At 38.4% G+C, this 11594-nt stretch overlaps 1 protein-coding gene across 2 annotated transcripts; it reads left to right on the plus strand.

The window, feature by feature from the left end:
* Nucleotides 1-4272: 4272 nt before the first annotated feature.
* On the plus strand, nucleotides 4273-10585 carry ackr4a (atypical chemokine receptor 4a). 2 transcript variants are annotated; one of them, XM_048163218.1, is made up of 7 exons: nucleotides 4284-4491; nucleotides 4943-5020; nucleotides 5323-5400; nucleotides 6391-6501; nucleotides 6612-6690; nucleotides 6764-7980; nucleotides 8770-10585. In XM_048163218.1, the coding sequence occupies exon 7, from the start codon at nucleotides 8785-8787 to the stop codon at nucleotides 9877-9879; it is 1095 nt and encodes a 364-aa protein (XP_048019175.1). In that variant the 5' UTR covers nucleotides 4284-4491; nucleotides 4943-5020; nucleotides 5323-5400; nucleotides 6391-6501; nucleotides 6612-6690; nucleotides 6764-7980; nucleotides 8770-8784; the 3' UTR covers nucleotides 9880-10585. The 2 variants fall into 2 exon arrangements, with proteins under 2 accessions (XP_048019177.1, XP_048019175.1); XM_048163220.1 differs by lacking the exon at nucleotides 8770-10585 and having other exon boundaries at nucleotides 4273-4491; nucleotides 6615-6690; nucleotides 6764-7065.
* The last annotated feature ends 1009 nt before the right edge of the window (nucleotides 10586-11594 follow it).

Below are 11594 nucleotides of genomic sequence, written 5' to 3' on the forward strand. Positions count from 1 at the left end.
AAATCTGCCAACCTCCGGTACACAGGGCTGCAACAGTGCTGCTAATCCACTTTTTGGACGTGTTGAAGGCTGATACCATATTGAGAATGGTTTGTTAGTTATAAGAAGATTAGTCACATTAATTAAAAAATGTGTTGTTTGTTTGTCTGTGATATTTGATTGACAGATTTTTCATTTATATTATTTAAAAAGTTTTGACTGTTACATGTTGCCTTGTATTCTTATGTCACTTTTTTAAAGAGATTTTATCTCAAAAAGATGTTATCCTGGTTACAAACAACAAAAATGACCTGTATAGAGACCCAGCAGGCAGTCAAACACATATTAAAGGTGCCCTCGAATGAAAAATTTAATTTATCTTGGCATTGTTAAATAACAAGAGTTCAGTACATGGAAATGACATACAGTGAGTCTCAAACTCCATTGTTTCCTCCTTCTTATATAAATCTCATTTGTTTAAAAGACCTCCGAAGAACAGGCGAATCTCAACATAACACCGACTGTTACGTAACAGTCGGGGTGTACGCCCCCAATATTTGCATATGCCAGCCCACGTTTCCAACATTATAAAAGGCATTAGACAAGGGCAGCCAGTATTAATGTCTGGATGTGCACAACCAAATCATCAGACTAGGTAAGCAAGCAAGAACAATAGTGAAAAATGGCAGATGGAGCGATAATAACTGACATGATCCATGATAACATGATATTTTTAGTGATATTTGTAAACTGTCTTTCTAAATGTTTCGTTAGCATGTTGCTAATGTACTGTTAAATGTGGTTAAAGTTACCATCGGTTATTACTGTATTCACGGAGACAAGAGAGCCGTCGCTATTTTCCAGCTATTGTATAATTCATAAACACAACTTCATTCTTTATAAATCTCTCCAACAGTGTAGCATTAGCCGTTAGCCACGGAGCACTATCAAACTCATTCAAAATCAGAAGTAAACAATATAACAGTATACAATACTCACATAATCCGACGCATGCATGCAGTATGCATGACGAACACTTTGTAAAGATCCATTTTGAGGGTTATATTAGCTGTGTAAACTTTGTTTATGCTGTTAAAGGCAAGCTCTGTGGGCGGAGAGCACGGGATTTAAAGGGGCCGCAGCATAAAATCGGCGCGTTTATAATGATGCCCCAAAATAGGCAGTTAAAAAAATTAATTAAAAAACATCTATGGGGTATTTTGAGCTGAAACTTCACAGACACATTCAGGGGACACCTTAGACTTATATTACATCTTTTAAAAACATAATCTAGGGCACCTTTAAAATAATATTGCATCTCCAAAAATAATTTAGCACTTATTAAGGAACATGTTCATAGTTAATCGTTGTTTAAACCTGTCTAAAATAAGCCTAATCTCAATTTCTGGTCTTAGATGTTTGTTGTTTTAAAGGGATAGTTCACCCAAAAATGAAAACTATCCCATAATTTACTCACCCTCAAGCCTCGGAACTAGACTTGTGTACGGTCGTTACCAGAAGCCAGTTATTAGTTTATAAAGTTATAAATATGGATATTTTTCTTACAAAAACCCATCACTTTGCTTCAGAAGGCCTTTATTAACTGCCTGGAGCTGTATGGATTACTTTTATGATGGATGGATCATGGATGCACTTTTTTGGGCTTCAAAAAAAAAAAATATAGCTGCGAGCAGCGATGGCGGGCCCAAGCCCGGTGGCACCGCCACCCCGGTGGCTTCAGGGCAACTGTGCACAGCGGGCAATAGGCACTTAAAACGGTTAAACATCAAAGGACTATGTCAAATTCACTCCACATTTACTGCACTACAAGGTGCCACTATAGAGCCCCTCCTCCCTGCCCATTTTCAAAGGATTACATGTGCCAAGTTTTAACATTATTCTGATGAATTTTGAAGCAAATCAGGTAAAAATAAGAGGGTGATCTCAATGTATGCTGAAAGTGACACATTTTCTGCTTCCAGTTGGTGGCGCTATGACTTTGAATCACAATAGTCACATCCATGTGATCAGCCTTGTACAACGAAGACTAAGCCGAAGTTTCATCAAAATCAATTAATGTATGCAGAAGTTATAACACTTTGTTTCCCTTTTCTTGCCATAAATTCGTTGCCTCGCCACGGCCAAACCGTTTGAGATATCCAAAATCCGTTTGCAATTAAACAACTTCAATGTGTTAGCAACAAGTTAAAAAAAGCTTGGTGTAAATTGGATAAACCCTGTAGGAGTAGTAGTATAAAATTCATAGCCTGTTTTTTCAAAAAATTAACATTCAAACCAAAATAGCTGACTTCCTGTTGGTCGGAGCTAATGAATGTAAATTAGAAAATTGTCCGGCTTGATGAGAACAATATGTGTACCAAGTTTGGTGACTGTAGGAAAAACAAACCCCCCCACTTTTGTCAAAAGGTGGCGCTACTGAGCCCCTCCACCACGCCCATTTCTATGGCTTTGTCCATGTCTACTGGTTGACAATATTGATGTGTGTGTCGAGTTTCATGCAATTTGAAGCATGTTAAGAGCCTCAAAAACACTCAAGAATATTATTACAGTTTGACCTGTTGCCATGGCAACAATATTTCAAATATCAAAAATCCTGTCATAGGTCTACATCTTCTGTGTATTGACATTACACTGATGAAGTTTGAAGCAAATCAGGTAAAAATAAGAGGGTGATCTCAAAACATTTCAAAAAGTGATACACTTCCTGCTGCCAGTTGGTGGCGCTATAACTTTGACTCACAATAGTCACATACATGTGATCAGACTCCTATAACGAACACACTTGTGAAGTTTCATAAAGATCAATATATGTATGCAGACGTTATAACACATTTCCTGTTTCCTTTTTCTCGCCATAAATTCGTTGCCTCGCCACGGACAAACCGTTCGAGATATCAAAAATCCCCTGGCAATTTTTAATCATCAGTGTCTTGACTTCATGCTGACCGAGTTTGGTGGCGATCGGATTAATCGTCTAGGAGGAGTATATCAAATTCCAGAGCATGCGTTTTTCAAACAACCCTTAATAGCTGACTTCCTGTTGGCGTGGTGTTTAACTTAGAGCACGAAAGTTGTTCGGCCCGATGAGGTCTATATGTGTACTGAGTTTCATACTAATACGTGCAAGCGTGTTTAATATATGGACCAAATTTTCAGACTTTTTTCAAGGGGGCGCTGTCGAGCCCCCCTGCCACGCCCGGGTACCAGCCTCTCCGGCGTCCTAATGGCCGCGGATTCCAATGTGTGTGCCAATTTTCAAGAGTTTTTGAGCATGTTAAGGCCCCCAAAAAGCCCCGGAAGACGGAAAAAAAATAAAAAAAAAAAAAAAAAAAAAATAATAATAATCCTTAGAAGAACAAGAGGGCCCTGCGCGAATTTTCGCTTGGGCCCTAAAAATGGCACCATTCCATCCCATTATAAAGCTTGGAAGCACCAGGATAATTTTTTTTTTATATAACTCTGATTGTGTTAGGCTGAAAGAAGAAAGACATATACACCTAGGATGGCTTGAGGGTGAGTTAATTATGGGATAATTTTCATTTTTGGGTGAACTACCCCTTTAATAAATTTATATGAGTTTTGGCCTCTTGGCCAGACTGGGACACCATACTTAAACCAGCTAAAACCAACAAACGATTTCTAACTGGTTTCAGCAAAGACGTTATGGTCCTGTTTTGCGAATGCTTATCCCGCACACACTTAGACACCATGTGGGCCGTCTTCAACATTGCAATGACATGGTCTTCTTTTACATTTTTTTTTTCCTTTAGTCCTTGTCACTGATCTGCAAATTCAGACTGTATAAGGCAAAATATTCCAGCATTTTCAGACTTAAGCTTGATCACATGTAGATCCAGTCAGCTGGTTTGAAAACAATGACACAGAAAGGGCTAAGTACCCTGGGTTTTTCCTCCTCCTTGCTCTTTCTCACCGCCCGTTCTGGGACTTTCTCCTTTTGCAAAATCAATTTTTACTTTATTGTTTTCTGTCGTTTCAGGAACAAATTGCGTCATCTATTTTCCAGCAATGAAGATATAAATCAATATCGAGACCGAAAGTTGGATGACAAAACACAGCCTTAAGAGATACATTGGCCCCTCAGCCACACAAAACACTCATAACTAATCATCTTGTGTGTCAGTATTAGACAACAGATCATTACATACAAGCAGGGTGTTTTGTTGTTCAGACCTGCATGTGTGTTTCAAAAAGTTTTCGTCAGGGAAAATGTTACTGCCCCTTTTTTGGACATCTGGTAGTGATTAAATGTGTGAGTATAAAGCGGAGATGAAGCGCACTTGGACTGCAGAAGGCAGCAGGATGAAGGGTAGTGTGCAGCTAGGGCTGTTGTGTCTCAGCCTGCTCATCTCCAGTCTTCATGGAGAAGTAGAGACAGATACCAGCATGCATATGCCTCTTAATTTAGAAGAGCCAGATCAGAGCATGGAATATCCTTTTAGGTTTGAAGAGCCAGATCTTCATCAGCCTGAGGTGAGGGATGAACTTCACTGGTAGTACTTTACTGAGGTCCATCACACTGGGGTGAAAAGGACGTTTAAGGGGCATGTTTTTCCCTAAATACAGTTTTTTTTTTTTTTTTTTGCAAAGTGATAGAATGCATCAATGGCTTATTTGTAACCTAATTTCATTAGCAATTATGCTTCAAATACTGATATTAATAAGCAGTTGAACATTTTTGACTGAGGTAATGATAATCAATAAGCATGCTGACTGTTTTGAATGGTTTTGAACAGATTCATAAGGTCCTCTCACAACTCTGACAACATGTTCATGTGTCACTGAAACCATTCTGCAGATATTTTGGAAGCTATTCATGCTTAAACAGAACGAAGGATCATTTAACTGCAGTGTGTACATTAAACGCATCTTTTATGTTTTAATTGTTTTCATAATTACTCTTTTAACAATGATGTTTGTGTAGATGTACAGAGTACGACGACAGACGGTTTCCACAGAGAAAGAAGACACAGCAAAGACAGAAGTTGTTGTGACATCAAGTGTAAGTACATGTTTAATAGCTTGTGCCTTTGCGCAATCTTGTGAGATGATTTTTCCAGCTGCTGCTGTTTCACAATGAAATAACTCTATGGGTTTGGATGATAATCAAGCCATAATCAAGCTCTCTCTAGATGACTACTAAGATGCCAGTAGTACAACACAAAATAACTATTTAAAGATTTCACATGCCAAAAAATATAATCTGCAGCTGTATCTCCCCCCATACCTGTTCCACATTGCAGAGATTGTCATGTAAATTATGTCACCAGAAAATTGACTTTAATTCTTTTTAATGATCTAAAGGAGAACGGCAAGATTATGAGAAGAAAAAGGCCACATCCAGGAGCTTTCACCCTTTTAGGAGACAGTAAAGATTCTGAGGTATTCACTATCCTCTCTCATGCAATTCAAATATAAATAGTGAAATGAGACAAAGGCTATAGGTACAGTAAATGGAGAAAAAGGTTGAGTTATAAACAATTAAAGGTGCAATGTGTAAATTTTAGGAGGATCCTTTGACAGAAATGCAATATAATATACATAACTATGTTTTCAGTGGTGTATAAAGACCTTACATAATGAACTGTTATGTCTTTATTACCTTAGAATAAGCCATTTCTATCTACATACACCAAGGGTCTCATTACAAGTTAAAGGATTAGTCCACTTTCAAATAAAATTTTCCTGATAATTTAATGATTATGACTTCAGTGGTCTCCAGACGGTTGAAGGTCAAAATTACAGTTTCAGTGCAGCTTCAAAGGGCTTTAAACGATACCAGACAAGGAATAAGGGTCTTATCTAGTGAAATGATCGGTCCTTTTCGAAAAAAATACAAGTAAGCTTTTTGAAGAATACGGAAAGCGGAAGCACGTGCAAGGCGATAATTTGTGTTTATAAAGCATATACAGTTTTTTCGAAAATGACCAATCGTTTCGCTAGATAAGACCCTTTATTCCCTTATTTTCATCAAAAACCTTCATTTCTTTTCGACTGACGAAAGAAAGACATGAACATCTTGGATGACATGGGGGTGAGTAGATGATCAGGAAAATTTTATTTGAAAGTGAACTAATCCTTTAAGTCGCCATTTTGCGCCGGCATGTTTCTACAGCAGCCCTAAACAGACAAACTGCTCTACAGAGCGCGTTTACTTGACTGGCTACTCTCTGCGGTCTCAGACAACGACATGTTTGTCCTATGTTGGCCACCGTAGCTTTTCTATATTGCAATTCGCAACCTCACTGCTAGATGCCGCTAAAATTTACACACTGCACCTTTAATCAATACAAGCTTCACCAGTTACATGATTTTATATTCTAAAAATATATTGACTTGCTTTACACTGAACTCATCATTTGGTTATCTCAGGTAAAGCTTTATCGCACCAAGAGGCAGAGCAAAAGCAAGGGCAAAAAGAAAGGAACTCATCGCCCGGGACGTTACAGCCTTTTAGCAATGGGAGCTCCCCTAATTCCCAAGGTATTCTCCATCCTCTGATCACCATGTCAATGTGTTATTTAAACGCATTATATTAAAAATGATATTATATTAAATTGCTTTACACTCAACTTGTCATTTACCTAACAAAGCAGCCTGTCCGTGCCAAAAGGGACACTGGACACTGGCCGGGACGTTAAAGCATTATACGCATTCAAGGCTCCTTCCCAGGTAATATATTGCAAATATATTTACATAATATAAAAAAATGGTACTAGGCTTAACAGATGTTCTCTCCTTACAGGATCCCTGAATCGGGAAAAAGCGGGATTGCATATATAGAGATACATCATGTTTCATAAAGAACATTTCAGCGTCAAGTTATGCTTATGAAAGTAATCATTTATCTTTCTACAGCTTTTATTTTTCCAATAATCTCTATGGTAAATATAATAGATTCTCCCAATTCTGTAAGTCTAAGAGGCATCACTAGGCGGCAGTATTTACTCAAGAGATGAGCACTCAAGCCAGCTCCGCTTGTCACAATGTTTATTTGATGTCTGTTGATCTTTATCTGTTAACTACAATAAAGCATTTGTGTTTAAATGTCACTCTTTATTGTGCGGAAGCATTGCCAAACCTTGTAGATGGAGAATAGCTTTCTACAGAGATTTGGCTGTGGTTGTAAATTTAGTGAAGAATGAAAAGAATGACATGTGGATATTGTCAAGCATAAATAGCCTGAGAAGTTATGTGTTTGTTGATGCATTCTGTGAGATAAAAACTGAGTAATTATCACTCCTCTTGTGTATTTGAGTGGTTTTGCCAGTTAAATGTGCCAGAAAAGTTGTTAGAAACATGCAAAATAATATGTTTCTTGCCAGGAACTTGTCAAAACACATTGGCGGTCCAAATTAAATAGAAAAGCAACACCCTTTCTTCCTTATCTGCATAATTCTTGATAATAACACAAAACTATTTCCTGTGCAGTTCACTTTGATGCCATTTAAGCATCTGAAATGTGCTGGGAAAAACATTTTGTTTGAAATCACACCAAGGCCAGTATGCAGTATCACTGCTTTCACACTGAACCCTAAATAGCAACCACAGGCAACCATGCAAAAGCAACAATTTGCACTTACACAGGTATATATGATGACTACAAACAAAGTCAACAGCATGTTTTTTCTCAAACAAAAATAAAAAATGAAATAATTAGCTTAAAAAAATAATAATTACACAAAAATAATGTGCATGCACATTCATTTTGAAGAAAAACCTTAATATATGCTGCTGAATATGCTGTGGCTGTGCATTACATCTGATAAACTTGTTGAAAAGACTTTAAAGGCGTTTGCGGACAGTTGCTGCAGACGCAAATAGGAAAAGATTCGTTCGCAGAATGAAATGTGGGAGTAAAACTCTGCATGCATGAGTCACAGTAAACACACTCTGTTCTCACAGGAAGAGCAGACAGAAACAATCTACTCTGCCTTCAGGCAAACCTAAGAATCTTACAAGGTAAGAACAACATTGTACTATGAGTTTAAGTGAATTGTTTTGATTTTAGCTAGACCTTTAATATGATCCAGATGTCCAGTGCTGGATTTGGGAGATAAAGCTTTTGAACAGAAATTATGCAATTGTGCAGACATTAAGATAATCTGCCATGAACTGTATTGAAATGTGCATATCTGCTATTAGCAGCACTTATTAGCAGAATTATAGTATTTAACAGATCAGTGTTATATTTAATATTCCAAATTACTGAAAATAACATGTTTGGGTTTAAGCCTGAAATAGTTGAAATAACTCATTTATGGTATAGCCTTCCACTAATTTACAGTATGATATTTAAGCTATAATTTGTGAAAACATTTTCCTGGAACTTGTGCATAATAAAATGTGAAAATATAAAGAATTGAAGATGTTATGATTTCCACTTTATATATGGAAGGGGGAATGTTTAAAGAGAAACTTTAAAGTGTACGACTTGTTTTGAGCGAATGTTGGATTACACTGGAAACCTTGAAAGGATTTACTGATACGCATCTCTAGTTTCAGTTTATCTGTGATTTCAGGCATGTATAGAAAAAGAGCATTTGATAAAAGCCGAGTGGGAATGTTTGGAATGAAGGTGTTGTTACATGCCTGCAGCAATAAAACATCCTGTCTGGTAGCCATATGCTTTACTGGAACAAGAATCAGCACTATCTGTAAATCAGAGAATGCTTGAAAATTGCCATGCCTTTTTGGACATAAAAAACTTTCCAACTAATCATTGTTTTTTTTTTGTTTTTTTATGTCCAGAGCTTTAGAGGAAGAATGGAGATCTCAGATGAACATTACTATGACTACGAGTACGAAAACAACAGCTCCAACTTCAGCTATGATGATTATCAGACCATCTGCGAGAAGGGTGACGTGCGCTCCTTCGCGAGGATCTTCCTCCCAGCTGTTTTCGGGTTATCTCTAGTGCTAGGTTTAGCAGGGAACGCTCTGGTTGTGGCGGTGTACGCGTACTGCAAGCAACTGAAAACGATGACTGACACATTTATACTTCACCTGGCTGTGGCAGACCTTTTGCTGCTCCTAACGTTGCCCTTCTGGGCTGCAGATGCCGTCCATGGCTGGAATCTCGGGGTCACCGTCTGTAAACTCGTATCTGCCCTGTACACCATCAACTTCACCTGTAGCATGATGCTCCTTGCCCACATCAGCATGGATCAGTACCTGTCTTTAAGGCCGGAAGCCAGAAACAGAGGCCTTGCCCGTGCTTTTCAAAAGAAGCATTGTGGAAAACTCTGTTTGGTGGTCTGGACTGTTGCATTTTGTCTTGGAGTCCCTGATTTGGTGTTTTCAACGGTCAAGGAGCTTCCTCATAAAAAAAGCTGCATTGCAATGTATCCGTCGGACATGGCGCTCAGGGCTAAAGCTAGTTTGGAGGTGGTGGAAATCGTGATTGGCTTCTTGCTACCTTTGTTAGTGATGTTGTTCTGCTACACCTGTGTAGGCCGAGCCCTATTGAAGCTCCCTCAGGAGAGGAGGTGGAGGAAATGGAGGTCCATCCGTGTGCTGCTGGTGATGGTGGGAGTCTTTGTGGTCACGCAGCTGCCCTACAACGTGGTCAAGTTCTGCCGGGCCGTGGACATCGTGTATATGTTTGTTACGCACTGTGGGGTTAGTAAAGAGCTGGACAGGGCTACTCAGATCACAGAAAGCCTGGCATTAATACACTGCTGTCTAAATCCTGTTTTGTACACTTGCGTCGGTTCCTCCTTCAGACAGCACGTACTGAAGTGTGTCAAAGACTTTGGTGACAGAGGGAGGAGGTTAGCACACGCGAGAGAGCAACAAGAAGTAGATATCTCCTTGAATTCTCATTCACAGTCCCAGGACACCAGTACTTTCTCCATTTGAGCACAGTGAAGGAGATGTAGATTTTTACCAGCCTGTTGAGGCTTTGCACCATCTTCCCCTTGGCAAATATGTACACAAAGTGGCTTTTGTTTTTGTATTTTGTAAAAAAGGCAGTATTTTGACCAGAAAAATAATTTCTCATTTAAGTAAAGTGTGAGACGCAACATGTTGCTAGTTGCGTTTGTATGAAAAAGAACAACAAAAAAAAGGGATGATACGAGAGACATGAAAGTAACGTCAGACTAGTAGCGGACTGATGGTGCGTTCAAGTTCTCCTGGTAAGTTCATATTTACAAGTTGGGAAGTCGTATTTATGACACTAGGTGTGTTAAAGTTACTGGTCAGAGCAAGACAGCGATATATCCTACCTTTCAACAATACATAAAGTGAAATTCTTAATTCTACTTAAGGATGAATAAAGAATGTGCATCACTTTTGTTTTTGCTTTTATGTTTTTATTTAATTTATGAAGGTGTTGTAAGTTTTAAATCGTTATATGCTATTATAATTATACAATACTATCGTATTCGTATTGTTAATTAAAACCTTTTTACGGTCAATAGGGTATGGAGTTTCTTTTGTGTCTTTTTTATTCAAACAAACATATTGTGTTTGAGAGTAAAACTAATTATTTTGTAATTAAAAAATATATATATTGCAAAAAAAGTCGTCTTAAGGCTCAAAAATAAAGAAGTTGATAACAGAATTATTTGCAGTGCGTGTAAATCTTTGAAAACCTTTATTTTTCCTTGTGCACTTCGAGAACTTTTCATCCCAAACCCACACATTTTGCTCTCTTTTCTGCTGTCTTTTTTGCGGGTCAAAATATTTTGCTTGCGAGGTGAATAGGTTTGCAAGCTGAAAAGTTTTGCAAGTTGAAAAGTTTTGCGAATTGAAAAGTTTTGTTTGCACGTGAAGCTGTAGCTCAGTGGGCGGTCTCTACCAACCAAGATGAAAGGCATTTTTCTATTGGTCACCCTCGATTGAAGTGACAAGTTGGCCACGCCCACTACGGTTTCCAGCCTCTGCTGCTGCCACCGAGAAGATAAGAGAAGCGAGAATGGCGAGCAACAGGTCGTTTACTGGGTAAGACAACTAATTTAATATCATAAACGCAGTGATAAGTGAACTGAATGATTCTCTCTTCTTATGCTGCCGTTGACTAGATTTTATTAACGTTAGCCAACACTAGCAGCCAGAGCCACCATTAGTAACGTTTGCCGTGTGGTCGATGTCCAGTGTTGCTAGCTGAGCTGACATTCATAATCACATTTGGATTTTCTCAGCGTAAAGGTTGAGAGGCACTATTTTCGATGTTCGTAGAGTTGGGCCTGGGTTCTGGGGTAAAAATATCCGCTTGTTAACTCGTGACGTAAGGAACGCCGTTTCTGGGTCCAAGCCCCGGCTAGTTTGACTTGAGAATGCCATCTCCGCGGCCGTTTATGAGCGCTATTTATTCATAATAAACATTTATCATTTTAAAGTTACACGTTTAAAATACTTACAGTCTATACAACAGTCTCCATGGTCACAGCGTCACAGACATTAATATTTTAACGATTTATAAAAGATGAATCACTGTCTGGCCATCTGGGATTTTGGTATGGAGATAAAGGTTATGATTATATATTTTTTTTGTAGTATTACACCACATTATGTCAACCTTTACGCTGAGAAAATCCAAATGTGATTATGAATGTCAGTTCAGCTAGCAA

Source organism: Megalobrama amblycephala, linkage group LG17 (genome assembly GCF_018812025.1).
Source record: "Megalobrama amblycephala isolate DHTTF-2021 linkage group LG17, ASM1881202v1, whole genome shotgun sequence".
NCBI classification, from domain to species: domain Eukaryota; kingdom Metazoa; phylum Chordata; class Actinopteri; order Cypriniformes; family Xenocyprididae; genus Megalobrama; species Megalobrama amblycephala.